The 20,955-nt window shown below is 49.7% G+C and overlaps 6 protein-coding genes across 6 annotated transcripts; 2 read left to right on the top strand and 4 right to left on the bottom strand.

The window, feature by feature from the left end:
- Positions 1 to 122: 122 nt before the first annotated feature.
- Positions 123 to 1,150, bottom strand: UA08_00916 (hypothetical protein; the record flags this gene model as incomplete). The annotated part of the gene is made up of 2 exons (XM_020260775.1): positions 123 to 525; positions 609 to 1,150. 2 exons carry the CDS (start codon positions 1,148 to 1,150, stop codon positions 123 to 125), a joined length of 945 nt encoding a protein of 314 aa, XP_020124426.1.
- A 694-nt stretch (positions 1,151 to 1,844) lies between these two features.
- Positions 1,845 to 3,686, bottom strand: UA08_00915 (hypothetical protein; the record flags this gene model as incomplete). Its single annotated transcript, XM_020260774.1, has 1 exon — positions 1,845 to 3,686. The coding sequence occupies one exon, from the start codon at positions 3,684 to 3,686 to the stop codon at positions 1,845 to 1,847; it is 1,842 nt and encodes a 613-aa protein (XP_020124427.1).
- Positions 3,687 to 5,075: 1,389 nt separating this feature from the next.
- Positions 5,076 to 5,673, bottom strand: UA08_00914 (histone H3; the record flags this gene model as incomplete). Its single annotated transcript, XM_020260773.1, has 3 exons — positions 5,076 to 5,353; positions 5,410 to 5,517; positions 5,649 to 5,673. The coding sequence occupies 3 exons, from the start codon at positions 5,671 to 5,673 to the stop codon at positions 5,076 to 5,078; spliced, it is 411 nt and encodes a 136-aa protein (XP_020124428.1).
- Positions 5,674 to 6,355: 682 nt separating this feature from the next.
- UA08_00913 (Histone H4.1) lies at positions 6,356 to 6,786 on the top strand (the record flags this gene model as incomplete). The annotated part of the gene is made up of 3 exons (XM_020260772.1): positions 6,356 to 6,365; positions 6,425 to 6,700; positions 6,761 to 6,786. 3 exons carry the CDS (start codon positions 6,356 to 6,358, stop codon positions 6,784 to 6,786), a joined length of 312 nt encoding a protein of 103 aa, XP_020124421.1.
- Positions 6,787 to 11,269: 4,483 nt separating this feature from the next.
- UA08_00912 (hypothetical protein) lies at positions 11,270 to 13,432 on the top strand (the record flags this gene model as incomplete). The annotated part of the gene is made up of 1 exon (XM_020260771.1): positions 11,270 to 13,432. The coding sequence occupies one exon, from the start codon at positions 11,270 to 11,272 to the stop codon at positions 13,430 to 13,432; it is 2,163 nt and encodes a 720-aa protein (XP_020124422.1).
- A 2,599-nt stretch (positions 13,433 to 16,031) lies between these two features.
- On the bottom strand, positions 16,032 to 20,799 carry UA08_00911 (Pentafunctional AROM polypeptide 2; the record flags this gene model as incomplete). Its single annotated transcript, XM_020260770.1, has 2 exons — positions 16,032 to 16,064; positions 16,117 to 20,799. 2 exons carry the CDS (start codon positions 20,797 to 20,799, stop codon positions 16,032 to 16,034), a joined length of 4,716 nt encoding a protein of 1,571 aa, XP_020124423.1.
- Between the last annotated feature and the right edge of the window lie 156 nt (positions 20,800 to 20,955).

Genomic DNA, 20,955 nt, shown 5'->3' with positions numbered 1-20,955 from the left:
ATTCTAAAAAATCTATGATTGCAATCAAAACCAGAACGCAAATCTATCAATCAAATCCAGTGGGCGCTAAAAAGGAAAAAAGATCTTAGGGTATCAACAGCCATTACTATATACCACATCTCTCAAGCCGCCTGCGAAATTCGCACATCTGTAGGATGCAAGACTCTTTCAGCGGCTTCGGCTGCCGCAACCTCTCGAGCGGCTTTCTGGTTGAGCCAGCTGAGATAAGTCTGCCATCCCACAGAAATTGCGCCGCCAAACACTGCTCGGAAATGCGGTGGAACGTACATGAAGCTGAAAGCCGTGACTGCTGGCCACAGCTTGATGCTGTTCCCGATACTCGGAGGGAGGGCCTTTTTCAGTCGTTCCCATGTCTCTTCCAACGAGGCACCCGCTAGAAGTGATTGTGCGCTGAAGAAATATGTGCTGAACACTGGAGTGAAAACGGCTTGCTGTACGGCGACCTTGGTGGCGATTGATAGGAATTTGGACGTGTAGTTGAAATTGTGGTGCAAGAACATGAACCTGCAATATATAAACCCGTATCAATCATAAATATACTGTGTAGATCAACATCAGTTGGGAAGGGGGAGGGGAAATCTACTAACCATTTAAATGCAGGAATAGCCGATACAACACCGACAGTCAAATGGCGCAAGGTCCGTAACGGATCATACCCTGCGAGTACAGGCTTTTGATCATCCTGCTTCTCATCGCTCGCGACGGCAGATTGCTGCGACTCTTCCGACGTAGTCGGTTTGACGTCGGCTGGAAAAAACAGCTGCGCACTAAGATCGCCAGCCAGATAAATGATAAAACTGCTTGCGAGTTGTGTGGTGTACGGTCGTCTGAGCTGTACTTGTGTATACCAATCTCCAAAGCGGCCAATGGGGCCTGTCTTGACTCTATCCCATATACTGCGACTTCTCAACGGCGGAGCGGCTGCTCCAGCGGCGGATGCTGCGGAACCGACGGAGGGAGAAGTCACTGTTGCGGTGGAAGGAGAAGAAGATGAATCCTTTGCTGGGAGAGGATCGGTTTTGGTCGAGTTTGGCCGTCGCTGCGCATATCTATTGATCCTGCTGTTCTTCAGAGTGTTTCCCGGTCGTCGTCCCGCCAAAGAAACCAGGTCTGTTATCGCCCGGTGCATTGCGATGGGTCTTTCGACAGACCGGGGATTTAGAGAGGTACCCCAATGCTCTTTTCGCAGCGAATAGCCTCGAGGCGTGGAATGTAATGAATGTGGCTGCTAGTGTATAGTATGCCTTATCTGGATATCGATTACTGTATAGCGGGAATGAGTCAATCGGGAATGACTGCCGAACCAGACAGGCGAGAAACAGCCCCAAAAAGAAAGAGAGAGAGAGATAGAGGAACCAAAAACGAACAATGGTGAGTGAGCGACAGATAATGAGATATGGCAAACAAGCAGGAAGGGGAGAGAGAAGGGGAGGGGGAGGGGGTGGAAGACAAGAAAATAAATAGGGAAGCCAACAGAAAGAATAATCACGGAGCTAAGCAGCCCATAAGATTGCGTGCGCTCTTTAACTCCGATACGAAATTGTGATTAGGCATAGGTCCGCCCGGGTCACGTGGAATCCGTGCAATCTACCGGGTTTTATGTGTCATTTATGTGTATATGTATGTGTATTGACTAGCTATATACTATGTACTTAATGATATGCCCAAATAATAAACTCCGCGGCTCATCCCTGAGCCATATGCAATTGCCAAGAGAACCGACATTATTCAATATAAAAGAAATACAAGAAAAATACAAGAGAGCGAGAGAGAGATGGGAATAGAAGGGGAGATTAAGAGAGAGGGATAGTGAGAGAAGGTACTTATGCAGCCGACTTCCTGCGAAGGCTAAAGTCCGAGTCTTTAGTGTTCACGCGGTCGATATCGTAGGGATTACCCTCATAATCGTCCCGGATGTTACGGGTGCTGCCCGCCGTTCGGGTGGACGCGCGCGAGTGAACACGTTGAGCGCGGCTTTGCGGCCGTTCTGCGTCACCCTCACCGTCGGAGTCTGAGCTGATGTCGTGTGGTGGTGGAGCCTCGTCACGGTCGAAGTTCTCCTTTTCTACCTCCTCTTCTTCCGGTGCTGCTTCGGCCTCCTTGGCATTGGCCTGCAACCTCTGGATAAAGGCAAGAGATTCGGCGGCATACTTGCACTTGGCGCGGATGCGAGCACCGTATTTGTAAAAGAGGATGGGGAAGGGGATACAGCCAACGGCCAGGAAGGCCGGGACGGACGAAGCCCAGTGAATACCCAAGTTGGCATACATGTAGGTGGTGAACAAGGGGAAGGCGGCACCGAATAGCGAACGTAGCACGGCGTTTGCAGCCAACACAGAAGCAGCATAGATGGTGTAGGCATCAATCAAATAATTCATGATAGCCAGGAAGACGAGAACGACTCCGAAACCGAAAGGCGCGCCGGCCACAATGCTTGCCATGAACTGGATGGAGGGCGAATTTGTCCAAGCAAACCAGAAGAGACCGACGGGAATGGTAAAAGAGGCGATGATACAAGGGGGCAGGCGGGCCTCGGGTGGGGCGAATCCGCCATTATCACTCTCTGCCTTCTGGTAGCGCTTGTTGTCGTAGATGCTGTAAGCGACTGCGATTAACATGCCAACCATAACGCCCAGGAACGGAAGAGATCCCACTCCCTGACTCCAGCCTCGGGTTTCTTGGTAGACGATGGGGTAGGCGCTGAAAAGCATGTACAGGGTTCCATAAATGATAGCCATGTAGACAGACAGAAGGAACACGATAGGTTCCCGGAGCAGCAGCAGCCACGGCCTGGAAAGCGCAGTCTTGAAGGCGTGGGATATGGTGATCTTGCCACGCTCCAAATCAACACGAGTCGTGTAAACCTTACCGTTCATTTGCGACAGCTTCGCCGCGCGTCGGCGAAGCAGGACAGGCGCATAGGTTTCAGGCACGAGCAAGCTTCCCAAGATCCAGAGCGTGCCGGACAAGGCAGCCAACAGTCCCATGATCCAGCGCCATCCAGCATTCTCGCCTAGAAATCCACCGATGATAGGACCAAGCACGGGACCCAAGAACGGTGCAGCGGCGTAGAAGCTCATTGCCAGACCTCTCTGGGAGGCAGGGAACATGTCGGCGATGACACCTCCGGCATTGGTGAGGGGCGAGGATCCAAAGGAACCGGCGAAGAAACGCAGGATGATCAGAGTCCAAGAGTTCTGGGCACCGGCGCAGCCAGCGTTGAAGGCAGTGAGGAGGGCATAGGTAGAGGTGAAAAGGATCTGACGACCAAACATCTCGCTCATGGGCGCCCACATCAAAGGCCCAATGGCGAAACCCAGGACGAACAGCGAGATACCGAGGGTGGCGACTTCATCGCCAATGCCAAAGCTGGCCGTGATTTCAGACACACCACCACTGTATGCCGATGACACGAGAGCGACAACCATGGTGATGAGGGCGATCAACATGGTGATAAACCATTTATACGAGGTAGAGAACAGCATTGGGTTGCGGGGATCGTTGGGGATCCATGACACGACGTATGGGTCTTCTTCTGTCCCAGAACCGGGGTAAGGGTAGCTTTCGACCTCGGGGGTGATGCCGGCTTGGTCGATGACCATGCGCCAGTAGGGGATGCGAGTCGGGTTGGGCTTTTCGACCCCATTGTCCGAGTTCTCAGCCATGGCGTGATGTGTATTTCACTCTTCCCCCCCAGGTTGAGGAAGGCAGGCTGTGGTGAAGTAAGTAGTTGAGAAAGGAAAACGAATGAAGAAGCGAAACTCTTACTGTGGCGATAGTACAGAGTAGAAGTGTTGGCAGACTCTGGATATCGCCACCAGGAGAGCGGGCGTCCCCTTTTTAAACAGGACGTCCATTTTCCACGCACTTCCTAGTCTTCCAATCCCCTATCCAAATTTTTTCCTTGACTCCACCCTTAAGCGCGCCAGTGCGATCGTAGAACTAGAATCTACAGGGCCGTTTCCGTCTCCCAGCGAATGACAGTCCACCGTCTGCGGTTGCAACGAGTCGGTGCAAGAGTTATGCAGGATGACGAGCGCCGGCTGATTGGCCAGCTGGGGGCCATGGGTCGTTGGGCTGCAGATTTGCAACGATGATTTGCTCGAGGCCAGAATCAATGCTGTTATTCAGAGCGTTCATAAGGCTCGAAAACGAACGAGTAAAAGCCCGAACGGCCGAAGCTGCAAGCAACTCTCGGCACGCTAAGCCGTTCCAGTACGAGATGCCGAGCCCACACGTGCCGAGTTCCGTGCTTCCATGACGCGAGCATTTGCTTGCTTGTGCGTATAGTTATACTGAGTAGTGTTTATATACACCCGGAATCCGACCTGTTGCATGCTGTTGTGCACCGGAGGAGACATGTCTCGACTCTGGCACGTAATTGTAAGATCATCTGTCTGGCTTGTGGTCCCAGTGACGTACCGTATGTGACGAGTATGTAGATACACGTATATATATATATATACACACATCCCCGTCGATGTATATCGACACCAAACTCACCGCCACTCGCACCCTAGCACACAGATAAAAAGTTTCAAGTTTCAACAGCTACGACGATCTTGTAGAAAGTGCTAAGAATCCGGCACATAGTAGCGACTACGTACGTAAGCATCACCTGAAACACCACCACAGGATCGTCATCCGCGGGGTCGTTACAGGTCATTAGCTAGAAGACATTAAGCGCGTTCAGAGGCATAGTTTATTACTAGCTAGCAGCGACTGATTTAATAGCACGAATAGAAAGGGCCAAGAAGGCAAAGCCATGCTGTCGTAGACATCAAAGTCTCTTGTCATCAAGTTGGTCTCGATAATATACATTTCAATAGACGCGACGTCTTACGGTCGCTGCCTTCGTTGACCATTGTGCTATTCAGTTGAATTGTGGAATAAAGGAAAATCAAATAGACCCAGGTAAACCCATAAAGCAAAAACAAAGCCCATCATTTCTCGCCAGTAGTGTCATGATAAAATGAAAAGAGGAATAAAAACAGAAGCCCCCATAATCGCCAACCCAAATTAACCTCGACCCATGTCAAGAACAGAAAAAGAACTTATGAGCGCTCGCCACGGAGACGGCGGGCAAGCTGGATGTCCTTGGACTGGATGGTGACACGCTTGGCGTGGATGGCGCACAAGTTGGTGTCCTCGAAGAGGGAAACGAGGTAAGCCTCAACGGACTCCTGAAGAGCACCGATGGCAGAGGACTGGAAGCGAAGGTCGGACTTGAAGTCTTGAGCGATTTCACGAACCAGACGCTGGAAGGGGAGCTTGCGGATCAAGAGCTCGGTAGACTTCTGGTAGCGACGGATTTCACGGAGAGCGACGGTACCTGGGATAGATGTTAGAAGATGATGAGACAACAGGTATGAAGGCGCGTGGACTTACCAGGCTTGTAGCGGTGAGGCTTCTTGACACCACCGGTAGAGGGAGCAGCCTTACGGGCGGCCTTGGAAGCAAGCTGCTTACGAGGGGCCTTGCCACCAGTGGATTTACCTAGAGGATGTTAGACAAAAAAAAAAATAATGTGGTGAAAAGGGAAGTCGCGTCGCGGGACACGGGGAGACGCGCCACCAGCGAGCGAAGAGAGTCGACGGTAAGGCGAGGCAAAGAATGAAGTGACTTACGGGCTGTCTGCTTGGTACGAGCCATTGTGTATGTGTTTTATTTGATGGAGGAGATAAAGTTGGCGATGGAAAGTTGATGCTGTTGATGGAGACAGATGAGTGCGTGAGGGAGTTGTAAGGAAGACGGGAGAAAGTGGGTGGGGGAAAGTATTTGTAGTGGGCGAGGGCGGGCGGGTGATCTGGGCCAGCGCTTTTCTGATCCGGAAAGCAGGCTGCGATAAGCGTGATTCTGGCGCGCATTTTTGTTAGGGAAATCAGAATCAGAAAAGGCTTGGCACGCCGTGCTTTGCTAAGCGAGTCGATCTTCCCGCCCGGCCAATCACGTCGCAGGATCACGGCTCTCAAATGCCTCTCTGATCCCAACCACAACTGCGATTCTGAACCAGAATGGCCGTGGCTGGCTGTTGCAGCAGCCATCAGCATCTGGATTCCCGATTCCAAGCACTCTGATCCGCGCTGCCAGGCCTGCTGGAGCCAGGATCACTGATCCGTCGCCAGATCAGAGGCCCGGCCCCACGCGGCCGCTGATTGGCCGGCCGCCGCACTAGCGCGTGATCCGAGACAGCAGCGCCTGCTATAGAAGCATCTTTGCCCTCCCGCGCTCTCTTTCTCTCCATCTCCATCTCCATCTCCAGCTCCATTCTCAACCAACGCGTCTACACAACCACGCTTCCTTCTTATCTTCAACCTTCAAACAACACCTCAACATGACTGGACGTGAGTATCTCCCTGTCTGGCTTCATCTGCTCATCCTTCTCTAACGTTCTCTTCTGCAGGCGGCAAAGGTGGAAAGGGTCTCGGCAAGGGTGGTGCCAAGCGTCACCGCAAGATCTTGCGCGACAACATCCAGGGTATCACCAAGCCTGCCATTCGTCGTCTTGCCCGCCGTGGTGGTGTCAAGCGTATCTCCGCCATGATCTACGAGGAAACTCGCGGTGTCCTCAAGACCTTCCTCGAGGGTGTCATCCGTGATGCCGTCACATACACTGAACACGCCAAGCGAAAGACCGTCACATCTCTCGATGTTGTCTATGCTCTCAAGCGACAGGGCCGTAAGTTTTTCTCTTCTTGCGCGTGTTTCGACGCGTCTCTAACGCGTCTTCTCTCTCCAGGTACCCTCTACGGTTTCGGTGGTTAAGCGTTTCTTTCTTCGTGTTTTCTCTTCTCACGGCCTTGCCTGCGCGGCCGACGCGTCTGCTCGCCGCTGTCATTTTTCTGGGTCGGTTTTCGGTATGACTGGGTCGTCAGGGTGTTCTCCGAATAGTGTTTTTGTTTTCCTTTTACGTCTTATGGGTCTGGGATTGATTTGCATTTTACTACTACTATTACTTTAAATTATACCTCGTCTACTATATGGTCGACTTGTTACCTGCGGGTCCAAGCTTTTTTGTATCATAGAGGCCGTTCGCAGTGGACTGGAGCTGCACGATCGAGGATCGTTGCATATGAAATGATGACTTGAAACATTTCTTCTTGATTTTGTTCTGTCTGTATGTGTCCAGTGGTCGTAGGCTGTCGCGTTCTCGCGTGCTTTGTTGTGCGCGCGCGTCCGTTGTCGTTGCGCGTCTGGTGGTCGAGTCTTAGGGATGTCACCCTGTGCATGAATCTATGCGTTTTCCACGCCTTTGCTGTTAAAATTTATAATATGAATAGGATTTGCCTTGGAGTACAATTTAACAAGGTTTCTAGTTGTGATCGTACTTACGTGTACTTGGTCTATCTCCATGCTCTACGTATACTCTTCAAGCACCTCGATGATGCCAGGCAACTAGTTTCGCGATGTAGATGTGATCTCGCGTAGATACATGATTATTCTCTGTTGCGGCAGTCTCTAGTCCATGCTTGCAATCAACGTACTAGACTTTGATGCGTCAACTCGAGTATTTTGTGTGGTGTTGGTGGTGTTGGCTTCCATCTATAGAAACGCACCTATATGTGCGTGTATATATATATATATATATTCTCATTTATTTCCGCTCAAAAACGAAGTCAATACTCGAACGCGCCGCGCAATCCTTACGAAGTGCTAATTGAAGCTAAAATTACTCTACCTTGAATAACTCAATAAGTTTAGCATACGCCACGCGATCGCAGGCACAGAACAAGCACAACCGCCTCCCACAACGCTCATACACGTTCATCGCGCCCACGCATCCAAAGCGGCGACACGCGGCAAAACAACATCCCCTCCTAAAGTGGCGACAAACTTATCGATATCGATAAGATGCCCGCCCGCTGCCTTATCGATAGTCTAGTCTAATCGATGCATCCACGGCTTATCGTCGATGGAACGTTGTAGTATACGAAGTACGTGCGTACGCAGCAGTATGCAAAACAAAAAGGGTCGCAGCGCAGTTGATTCATTAATGTCTCAGGGAGTGACGACAGTAGCATACATCGAGTAGAAGCTGAGAGAAAGGCTCTGCCAGGACCAAGTTCATAGCTGAATCTAGTTGTCAAATCTCTACTGGGGGCATGGATGCATAACAGCAGGATCGTTATACCACAACACACACACACACACACACACACACCTCGGACGATCCCGGTACGTGAATATCCCATTTGGCGCAAGCGATACCGGATGAACTTTAGATGTCGCACGGAGGGCATGCCGCAAAGGGCCATGATTTCCCTTTTCGGAGAATATTGGCAAAATATAAAACAGACTGGCGAACTTCTTACCCCGATGAATAATACGGGTATACACACAGAAAAAGGAATGAGTAATCATGTTGACCGAATAGCACACTAGCTTTAGGAACAAGGACTCTCCGAATATCGGTGAATACAATCAATCCCGCGGGAAGAAGAAATACGGCTGAAACAAACTCCTTTTCTTTCTCTATAATATTCTGCATTGTAATTGATGTACATACTCAGCTGGAAGGAACCATCAATAAGTAACGCTAGTGAATAAAATTTTTTCCCCTCGTGCAGGAGTAGGACCCCCCTCGGCCGCCGAGGGTGTTAGAATAAACAATCAACCGGATAAAGAAAGTTCCCAACGCGATGCATGCATGCATATGTGGCATACCCAAAAAAAAAAAAAAAATTAAAAAAGAAGGCTAACGGAGTACTCCGTCCGTTGACTAGTCTAGCGCGATAGCTTCAGCGCACACGATAGGTCGGACGGCTCCCGACTAGCAGAAAACGGAAGTATTCTGGAATGCGCAGTGCCCCATTTCTCGCGTGGAAAATTTTTTTCTTCTTCTTTGACTTCTTGTTCTATTTTTTTTGTTAGCGTCGCATGCTAGCGCCGATCATACATATTGGCTTTGGCCGTTGGCGGCCTGTGCTATATACATATATACAAAGTATACTCCGTACTTCCGTATGGTACGTGTATTTGGCAGTATTGTAAGCTGTAACTATTACTTTTCATGATTTTATTATTGCATTGGATAGAACAGTTTCAATTTTTCTTTTCCTTTCGAGCTGTCTATTGTCGGTCGCAGGTATTGTCTCTCATCCTATACACCTAGTTAACCCATGCCAAGTGGCTTGTTTGTTTATCCATGCCAAGACTGACCGACCCTCTACGATCTGTGGCGGTGCGGCTCGATGAGTTAACTGTTCAATAACTCTCGCGATGCGGCTCGATTGTTTTTCCGCGGAGATAATTTTTTTTTCGTATGCATGTCGAATAGTTTAATGTACGCAGTACAGAAAAAAAAATCTATTCTATGACCACTAGTCAGCTGAGGATGTACAGTATTATATACTAATTGCCTAGTGCGCATATATTTGCACAGTACAGAACTAGTGTAGGTACTCTTGCAGAAGTCTAGAAAGCGAATTTTTTTCTTTTTTTTTTTTTCCTCATGGCCATCAGAATCTCGACCATATTCGTTGTAGCAGATTCAAATATTTTTATATTGAAAGAAGAAACAGCCTAGTTCGGAACTGTGCTAATCTTAGCACTGTAGATGTTCTAGACTTCTAACCGCGGTCTAGAATTGCATCCCTGTAGCGCACTGCTCGACCATTCGTCAATGGCAGCATCTCAGTCACCAGTGTCGCTAGGAAAATTCTTGTATAAGCCGGATGTCAAGTCTAGATGCGTCGCAATTGTCAGAAAGACTGTAAGACATACATGCCAACCAACTTGCACTCGCTCTTCCCTCGCATTAGGCCATGCCGTGCCGGCTTGCCGGGGATTTCTAACTGTGTATTTCCACCCGGCGAAATACTTGGATTTAGTAAATACCGTACGTACATTCTTGTTTTCATTTTCACCGCAGCTGATGAATATGGAACTAGTGCTAGCAGAACGTAGAATGGATGGGTCAGAACTTAGCCCAGCGATTCCCGGCTAACCCCGCAAAACCAAACAGACTTAGTATTTTGTATCCACGGTATTCATTCCGTGTTTTGGGCATGTGATAAAAAAATTCGATGCGATGCATTGTTGATGGTCAGCTGACTGCTCGCTCGGCCAGCTTCGGCACTTCGGAGTTACGGGACTACTAGCATGCGTGCGATACTACTGGTAAAACTGCGTGATCATAGTTGCTAATTCCGAGCAATGCCCGCTTGACTCGTTACAGAGTACAAGATCAAGGTGACTCAGTATGTACCAGCCAACTTAAGCACGTAGTCACTCGCTGTCATGAGGTAGTCAGAATTTTAACCAGATGCTGGCGGCAAACTCCGCGGAACCAGGGTTAGCTGACAGTGAGCTGTCCACTCCGTTGTGCTAGCAGACTAGCAGACTAGCAAGTGAAAAAAATGGGTTGCCTAGACTATTGCCTAAATGATGCTGAAACAGAATTGTAGTTTCTGGCTAGTTCGAGGGAGATCGAACCGAACGAACCGATCGTTAGTGCGAGATTGTGGCTGAGCAGTGACATTAATCAGCGGCCGGCAGCTGCTGATTGGCTCCCAGTCTTCTGGGACCGCGAAAATTTCTTCAAGCCGCAGGAAGAATCTTCGGCGTCGGGGCCTCACGCCAATGGTAGCCGCCTTATTAAGCCGGTGTGGCTGGTGAGTCGTGGTTCGATCTGATTGGCGCGCGGGCATGAGGATGCCGGACTGCGCATTGCAGCCAATCAGCGCGGAGGATCGACGGCGGCCGGTATCGTTCGTACGGTACGGTATCCATACCGGGCATGACCGACAGTGCAGAAAGCCACGGTGGGTCGCAGCAGGGTCTCTTTCCTCCGCTAAAATAGTTTCCAACGTCATCATATGGCCGTCTCGCGCGCTCTTTCCCATGCACTTTAAAAACAATCCCCGGCCCAAGCGAGGAAATGAATTCTTGCCTGTTCATCACCCCCCATCGACACCCCAAGAAGAGAAACAATCCTTCAGCTAGTGCACCGCGCCTACCCGCAACTACACGGTATACTAGTGCTAGCATCATCTATCTGCCTATATCCGGCCGAGCCACAGACTGATTCGACAGACTGACTCATCGACTCTCACTGGCTATCGGATTTTACTCTCGGCGGAACGCTTCCACGCATTTCGATGGCCTGCCAGTCATCGACGGCTTAAAAAGTCAGACATTTCCGCTGCGACTGTTGTCAGCCACGGATCACGGTAGGAAAACCTACCCGCCTATATATTGCAGCGACTCCCCCGGGTGGCAAGCCTCTGCCTCTCCACCGACCCAAACTATGCTCGCCCATCCTGCCGTACGTAATACGGACCTCATCCTCACCACATACAACAACATCGACTTACAAGACGGCCAGCTCCCGCCCGATCTCCTCCACGCCAGTCACCACCAGCCTCTAGACTCTCCCTTCCAGTCTCCCCGGTTTCACTTCCTGCCTTCGTCCGGCTCGTCCTCTCCCACCTTTTCCTTCTCGTCGACGCACTCTCCAGCCACGACGAACCTCGACTACGCCTCCGTCTTTGACGGCACGCTTCCAGAGGCGCCGTCGATGAGCGTCGCTTCATCCTACAACCCCTCCTTCCATATCCCGTCGCCGTATCCAAGCGCACAGTACTATCCAGCACCGCACTTTGTAGCGACTCAGTCACCCATGTTGGCGCAACCGGGAATCACTACCAACACGCACGGTTGGGACACTGACGCCAACGTTCAGCTGCTCAGCCCAGCGCATGCGCAGAAGGGCCTTGCCCAAGGCTCAGGCCTCCACAGCGCACACAAGCGAGCTGCTTCTGGGTCGTCTGTTAAGACGGGATCAAGTTCGCCACAGGCCGCTGCTGCGGCTGCTTTTGCTGCCAGCCAATACCAGAACTCGAAAAAGTCGCTGCCTACACCTGTCCAGACGCCAAATCAGAATTCCTTTTTGGCACCGGCCTTTCAGAACTACGACCCATCAGCGCAGAATGGCGACACTGCCGCAGCCGACCAGGCTATGAGACAGGCAGTTATGGAACAGCAGACTATGAATAACAATAATAACCACCACCACAACAATAATAAGCCACATCAGGCAGCCGTCGACGAGGACACAGCATTTCACTACTCTTTGGCGCCATCGGTGTCAAGTCTGAGTCACCAGAACTCCCCGGTGACGCCGCAGACCACGTATGACGAGTTTGACGACGGTTCCAAAGCGGTAGTCCATGGTGAGGACCTACCTTCTTCTGACTTTGACAGCTGGATGGGTGATTACTTACAATTCGATGCGCTTCCAGACTTCAATAGCCAAGGCGCCATGTCTTTCCCCGGGGTGCCCAAGTTCAATCGAACCATCTCCGACATCTATCAAGACGAGCTCTACAATACCTCGGTCGTGCCAACCTCCTCGTCGCAAATGCGGAAACAGAACCCCAACGCCAACCAGCAACTACTTTCTACACCATACCGCAACCTCTTTGCCGATCGTCTTAATGCTGCCACCCAAGGCCATCTCTCAGCTCGCTCGCAATCACCAGCTGGAAATTCGGTGAACAGGGAACGCTCACCGTTCCGCCAGGGGTCTCCACTTGCCGCGGATTTCCGACAGCAACAGGTGCGACTTCAGGCACCATCGGGTCTCGGCGCAGCCCTACAAATACCTGGCAGCGAGGGCATGAACATTGACCAGCAGCCTGGCAACCAAGGGGAAGTGAAAACCATTTCTCCCAAGGATGCTCTGCTGGAGTACCATGAAGGTCCTGATGATGTTGCCAACGGCCTACCCTCGCTGTTTCCTTCGACAACGGATCTGTCTTTGGCTGGTAGTACTATGACGTCCCGCCGACAAAGTGCCACCAGCGCTTTCCAGCAGTCTTCATTACCCTTTACTCAAATGGAAGCATTCCCGACTCAATACACTGGTCTACAACAGCCACTGAACAATTTCATACAACAACAGCAGCAGCCGCAGGTATCTGCCTTTCCGGCGTCGCTGCCTACGATGGAATCTACGAACAGTGACGGCACTGTGGAGACAACCAAGCGGCCTACTGACACCTCGTCTGACTCGGGCACTTACACTTGCACTTACCACGGCTGCACGCAGCGGTTTGAAACGCCGTCTAAGCTCCAAAAACACAAGCGTGAAGCCCATCGTCAAACATTGACGGGGGCACAGAACGGCGAAAGCACCTCATTGGCTCTGCGCAATTCGCAAGCGGGGCCGCACAAGTGCGAGCGGATCAATCCTTCGACGGGCAAGCCCTGCAACTCCATTTTCTCGCGACCGTACGACCTTACTCGACATGAGGACACAATACACAATGCGCGCAAGCAAAAGGTGCGATGTCATCTGTGTACCGAAGAGAAGACGTTTTCGCGCAACGATGCGCTGACTCGGCACATGCGCGTGGTGCATCCTGAAGTGGATTGGCCGGGGAAGCAGCGGCGCAAGGGACGCGACTAGTCCTGTGCTCCGTTTCGTTTCATTTCGTTTCGTTTCGGTTCGAGCTGTGCTCTCTGTTACGAAGGGATAGCAAAAGATAGGCCGAGGGCTGCTTACCGCTGACGTCATGGCGCATCCCGATCGGGTAAGGAATCTTCGTTTTGCGGTCCCGGATCGGCAGGCCGATTACCTAAGCATCGATAGCGTCTTATCGCGATGGAGAACCGAAGCCGTTGACGTCATGTTTTTCGTTTCCAACGGGAATGACTTCAACGGATTGATGAATTCGTCATCACTTCTTTATCAATTTTTAATTTTTTTTTATTTTTCTTTTCTTACATTTTACTAGACATTGTTTTGTTATGACTGTTTTGTATTGATCGTTATTTACAGCGTCTTTTTTCTTTCCCCCTAGCATGGAGGGTGGGACGTGGCACACGATGGATGATTTTACTGTACTAACTACGACCGATTACGTTTGACATGTCAACAATCATGCTTGTTATTACAACAATTACTATTATCTTGCTATTACTTGTTTATATGCATTGGGGAGGGGTGTTTTTATATGCATGGATTTATTCGAGGGTACATAAGGAACAAAAAAAAGGGAGGTGTCTTTTGTGGGCTTGATTCCTTTTGGAATGTACAAAAATAACTGTATCATATCATAACAAGCTTATAGATTGTATTTTACCACTATTTTATATTACTTATACAAAAATCCATCGTTTGTATACACTATATATTCTACATGCTTCTTGAAGCTTGCTAGACGAGGCTTGCATGTACTCTTTATCTTACCTAGGCTACATAATGGATGATCTGGCAGCTAAGACATCTAATACATGACTCGTCAGTTGTGCATGTCTCACCTAGTCCGTTGATATCCATGTAGTCTTTACTATTAGGTTAATATAGCAGATGATACAAATAACATTCTAAAACTAGCTTACATTACCCTGTCTACCATTGCCTTCTCTCTCCTTCCCAAGGTTAGTTGCAGGATCTGTACGGCTCCTATTTCCCGGTTGAATGTTGCATATGTACTGCCTAGTTGGGTTTTTACTCGCCGATGACATATCTGTGATCAGACCAATTAATGTGTCTATTATTATAACTGACTACGTACGTAGGTTGCTCGTAATGTGCTTGACGACGGATGCAGTTGTCCCTTCAATTTGTGTCAAACCAATCAATTCATCCCATTGTCATCTAATCAATCGATTGATAAGCGAGTCCTAATCATGTAGATATTGACATACAAGTTACTTCATACTGGTATTCGTAATTACAGCAAGAAGCAAAGAAAAGTGTGGACCCGATCGGCATGAAGTGCATGTCGAAGTGGGGAATCCTCGGCTGTCCCGCTTTGGCATCTGTGGGAGTGCATAATTTTAAATTTACCTAATTTTCTTTGACTCTATGGATTGTGGCTTGTGGCTTGCATGTCAGCAACTTCGACTTCAAGTTGTGTTCATGCAATGCTTTGAAAGAACGTAACATAGAGAGTTGAAAGTCCGATATTTGCCATATTTGAAGAAGAATACGACTAGGCTATAAAGATTCACGACACGAAGGGATGGTGGAATAGATTCGGAAGATGGCTCAACGTTCGTTGGAAATTCACGACACGAAGGGATGGTGGAATAGATTCGGAAGATGGCTCAACGTTCGTTGGAAAGAAACGCAGCACCCATTTTTTTTTTTAAACTACTCAGCAATTCTCCATAAGGTGTTACCAATTGGCGCTTTCCACTCTGTGTAGACAAGTTCTCCATGGGATCTTGTGGTGCGGTAGACGTTATAATTTTGAACGAGAGCGTCAATTTGGCTGATTTCCTTTTGTGACGTTCTTACTTCTGTTGGCAGTTAGGATGTCGGAGACTCGCTCGTAGCGCTTCTTTTGTTCCTTGTCGATTTGGTCACAAATTGATCCGGCGACCTTTGCTTTGTTTCCTGCGCTGGAGATTATTTTGCTTCGTAGCACGAGCGGTGATGAAGTAGTTGTCAAGGAGTATAAGCTGTCAGTTCAGAGAAGAAAGAAGGATCTCCGATTCCACGTGTAGCTGGCCAATTTTGAGAGCATCGAGTGTTGCACGATGCAGAGGTCTATTCCAATTAGTGTCCTTGGGCTATTAAAGCTTAAGAGACATTGACGAAACTTACAGGCAGTGGTGTCTAAGTGCGCTCCATAGTTTGATGGCTGCGTTCTCGATGCCGCGCGACTAGATAAAATCAAGCTATCTCATGTTCTAGATGTTTGGCTTATACGCGTCTCAACGGAGGATAAAGATGTACTCATGGGTAGCAAGAATGCCGGACGTAACAAGCCCTATGTGTGTCTGCCGGCGAGGAAATTACCTAGGCTATAGCCCTACGCCCTACGCCAATGACAATGAAATGCTTCAGGCCTCAAATAGTAATTGCTCCAATAGAATAGGTCGTTGCCCTTACAAAGGTTGCACCAAATTACGGCATGGTACTTGGTAGCCAGGCAAGACTAGCCAGTGAATTGCATTGCTTTGTACTACAAAGACTCAACTGTCCACTAAAAAAAAAGCCAGAAAGAAAAAGAAGTGATAGGGTAATAACACGCAAACAAAGAATGTCAAAATTTTCACTTGGCCTCATACGTGCCCAATACAGCATTCTGAAATATTAGTTAGCGTAAGTCACCACAATGGCAGAAAATAAGAACTCACCCTCGCAACTTCGTACACCGGTGTAATCCCGGTCCAGTGCTCGAACTGGTACACTCCCTGACCAACAAGGGCTTCCAGACCTGGAATAGTTGTCCATCCCGACTCAGATGCCAGCTGCATCAGCGGAGTCACCGATGGTTTGTATGCCATCTCCAACAGGATGTTGCCTTGAGCGGAAGTGGCCTGACTGCGCTTGAAGATAGCGCTGAGGGATTCGGCCATATTAGTTTCAATCGGTCTGTCACCGGGGATGGTGCCCACTGCCACGCGAGGAACTTTTTCTAACTCCCCGGCATCTTCCAAGACGCGGATATCGTATGCAGTTGGGAAGGTGGACGTCATGTTCTGGATTTTCTCGGGAGACCTTCCTAGCACGTAGATCGGGGCGAAGCCCATCTGGTGCAAGGCGTAGATTGCCGCTCGAGCAGTGCCGCCTCCACCGACGACAAGAGCACTAGACCCGGCCTCTTCACTAAATGCGCCGGCGTCACGTAGACAGCGGGCAATTCCTTGCCAGTCGGTGTTGCGTCCAACCAGGCGAACGCTACCGTCGCTTCCCTCGACAGGGACGATCGTGTTGACTGCCCCGATGATCTCAGCTTCGTTCAGCACTTCGTCAATAAGCGGGATGATATCTAGCTTGAGGGGAATCGTCACGGACGCGCCTCCAAAGTCCGGTGACCGAATGAATTCCTTGACATCCTGAGCATGGTCGGTCTCAAGACGTGTGTACACATGCGGCAACCCAGCTTGTTCGAAGAGTGTATTATGTAAAGCTGGAGAGCGAGAAGCAGAGATTGGTTTGCCGAATATCGCAAATTTCTTGGCCGTGATTTCTCCCATGATCGACAAACCTTTGCGAATTTCAGCAGCCGATAGCTGCCCTGGAGCCGCCTTGAAAGGAAGACTAGGGTGAGAGACAGGTGTCATAAAGCCGTTCAGCATGCGACTCAGCTGTCCCTTGTCACCCATGTTGATAGCGATGACAGGAACATCGTGCGCATGCTCAGCCCAGTCCTTGAACTCTCTCAGCGCAGTGTTATCCTTGAGCGACTTTGCCACTCCAACTAGCTTGATGATATCTCCGTACTGTAGGGCCTTGTTGTAATACTGGACCCAGGATCCATCAGACCAGTTCAGCTTGCCCTGTGGATCATGGTGAGATGCAATGATCTTAGAGTGGGCTTTCATTTCAGTGATTTTTTGTAGTAGCTCTTCCGGGAAAGTAATCTCAAGGTCCACAAATTCACACCCACTGCGAATAGCGAGCATGATCAACTCGAGTGCAGCGTCGTGAGCATCATCAGGGAAGTTTCCTCCCTGACTGGCAGTGCGTATCGTGAATACAATAGGAAGAGAAACTCGACTGCGATAGAAAGAGAGCTGCTCTTGCACGTACTGGACCGAAGGAATGACACTATCCGATGACGGGTCCTCTAATAGGTCGACACGCAACTCCACCGCGTCTGAGCCCGAGGAGACTGTGCGTAGTAGATCACCAGTGTTGCGTAAATCCGGTAATGTAAGGGACACAAAAGTACTTATAGCTTTCTTCCTGATCTCTGCTAAGTGGTTAACCTTACCAGATGCAAACTGAATGAATCGATCGAAGCCTTCAATGGCAAAGGCAAGCTCTGGTGTAGTGCTATGCCTACTGTAGTACTGGATATTGCTGCATTCCAAAAACCAAGGTTTCCGTCGTAGCCAAACACTCATCATGTCTTCGATATAAGCTGGTCTCATTTTGTCAACGCTGAGGAACTCCATGACTCGGTTGATATCTCGCATAACCAAAAGAACATTTCCTTTCGTCTTATGGTAGTCGATAAGAATTTTTCTTGCTTCAGGTATCTCAACAATTCCGCCACCGCAGGCAAAGACATAACCTGTAGGTCGCTCGGAAAGAGCGCGTCTAAAGACTGACAGCTCAGCGTCGCGGAATCCTTGCCAGCCACGCTCCTTGATGATTTCTGGAATTGTCATGCCCTCTACCTGCTCGAGTTCGATATCAAGATCGATGAAAGGGCGGTCAAGTATTTTCGCTGCCCAGCGGCCAGTTGTGGTCTTCCCAGCACCACGCATACCAATGATGACGATGGATGCCGAGGACCGGTCAGCTTGCGCATGTAAAGCAACTTCATTCTCAGAAAGCTCCTTGCCTTCGAGAGACACTCCAAACTTCTGCTTGAGTGCATCCCAGTATGTTGGCCATGTTTTGCCAACGCATTCCTTCTCAAGAATGAGTGTGGGCGTGGGGGCCACCAGCGAGAGTATACTGAAGCTGAATGCGACACGGTGATCATCGTAGCAGAAGACGCCCCCAGCAGGGTGTCGAAGAGTAGATCGATCAATACCATCGATTTCGAGACCATCAGGGTGTTCGCGGCATACGACCCCAAATTTTGCCAGTTCCACCCTCATAGCTTCGATTCGATTGCACTCTTTGACTCTCTGATTCGCAATACCATAGATATTGGTTGTATGGTTGGATCCCTCACCTTGCGCGATTGCGGCCAATACTGAAGCACCTAAGAATGCATCTGTCATCGGTTCCATGTTGATGCTTGGTAGAGGACGTAGTACACCATCTGCTGGACCCGTAACTGTAGTCGAAGTGGCAGTTTGCTCGACCTTGCAGCCCATCGGTCGCAGTACTTCCACCGCAAAGCGAGCATCACCTTGCAAACTCGAAGAGCCAATGTTTGGCACTGTACACGTCGTGCCGGTAACTGCAGCAATTGCCAAAGGGTAGGTTGCAGAACTAGCATCACTTTCTATAACGTACTCAGCAGGATTGCTGTAGGACCCTTGCGGAATGTGATAAGTATACTCCTCGGTTGTCGATTTCTTCACATCAATGCCGAAGGATCGCATCATGGCTGTCGTCATATCAATATATGGCTGTGAGATAGGCTTGCCTCCCACCAATTTCAAGGTGACGGGCTCTTTGGCATACGGAGCGCACATCAACAGTGATGACACATATTGAGAAGAAACCTTTGCAGCAAGATTGATACGACCGCCTTTGAATCCACCCGAAGCAGCGATTTTCAATGGCAAACTACCAGCTTTCTCCAAATACTCAATTGAAGCACCATTGACAGTGAGAGCATCGACCAAGTCGCCGATGGGTCTCTGTTTCATGCGATTGTTTCCAGTGAGGATATTGTAATCCACAGATCCCTTGCCAGAGAGAGTTGCAACAGATGTGAGAAATCTTGAGGCGGTACCGGCGTTACCCAAGTATAACTGGTCAGGAGTCGCCTTCAATTTGCCCCCGTTACCATTGACAACCAGCACCTCTCCTTCACTTTCCCACGCAAAAGTTGCCGCACCGAGGCGCTCCAAAGCGTTGAGCATAACCTCTGTGTCATCAGAATGGAGTAAGTTCTTGACTCGCACTGTTCCAGATCCAAGGGCTGCAAGAACAAGCGCTCTGTTTGAGATACTCTTCGAACCGGGAGGGGCACAGACGACGTTGAGCGACTTGGGAACACCGGGAATTACTTCAACGCTGGGTGCTAAGACTGCCTTGATGTCCTCATTTGCGACAACACTAGCTTTGGGTTCGTGAGTTTGCCCAATCGCCGACAGCAGGACAACCTTCTTCTTGGGGCCATCATTCTTTTTATCCAAAGCCATATTGGCCATGAGCTGATCCAAAGAGCAGCGTTTACCCGCTGTGAGTTTCCTTACACGCGAATCTTTCAAGGATGTTGGTAGACCATACTTGGTGAGACACTTAACCATTCGAGATACGGCGACAGGTTTGAGGATACCAAGGTATCTCGCAAGCTCCAATTCCTTGACCATGCCGATAGCAACGCATTCACCATGGAGGACCTGAGGTGCCAGAATGGCCTCAATCGCATGACCAATCGAATGTCCCAAGTTGAGGAGATTGCGCAATCCACCTTCGCGCTCGTCTGCTGTGACAACGTATGCCTTGTGACGCACGGAAGCCACAATGCGGTCTTTCAGAACGCCTCTGACTTTATCGAATCGTCCAACTCCGGGCTTTCCACGAGCAGCTTTCAAAATCGCGTCAGCATTGTGCTCCAAAGCTGCAAATTCCCTTTCGTCGGAAATTGCTGCGGTTTTGATGACTTCGGCCATCCCGTTGATGAACTCTCTTTCCGGGAGAGTATCAATGAAGTTGATGTCGATGTAGATTCGAGTGGGCTGCCAGATTGCCCCAATCAAATTCTTTCCCAAAGGAGTGTCAATGGCAGTTTTTCCTCCGATAGATGAGTCCACCATCGCCAACATTGTCGTAGGAACCTGGACGAATCTGATACCGCGCATGTACGTGGAAGCCACGAAACCGAGAAGGTCCCCTATCACACCGCCACCCAGCGCAATGATAACTGTATCACGACTACATAGGTTCTGGAGCATCCAATCCTCGATATCCGCCTTGGTTTGACGAGACTTGGAGCTTTCGCCTGGCGCAATTTCTTTGGTTAGGAGACGCGGGGCCGGCGACAATGAAGCAGCGGCATCTCTGAAGGTTTCGGAGAAGGATGCACGATATATCGGCCCGAGGTTGGTATCCGTGACGAGGACATAAGTACTCGAGGGTATATTCGAGAGCAAGTCTTGGACGATGTATGTTCCCCAGATGCCATACTCGGCAACAATACTCTCCTTGCCCAATATAGACACCTTTGTTGGTTCTGCCATTGAGTCGACCGGCGTCTTCGTAGTCTTTCAAAAAATTGGTGAAGATGAACGATGAGCCGGAGAGCGTCAATTCATGGCGGGGATGCTCTGCTTTAGAGTCAATCGATCTGAAGAGGGTTTGCTTGCGAACAAAGCGGTGACTGCCTTACCTTAATT

The sequence above is a fragment of the Talaromyces atroroseus genome, assembly GCF_001907595.1.
Source record: "Talaromyces atroroseus strain IBT 11181 chromosome Unknown scaffold_0, whole genome shotgun sequence".
Classification (NCBI taxonomy): Eukaryota; Fungi; Ascomycota; class Eurotiomycetes; order Eurotiales; family Trichocomaceae; genus Talaromyces; species Talaromyces atroroseus.
This window is presented reverse-complemented; position numbering and strand designations above follow the sequence as displayed.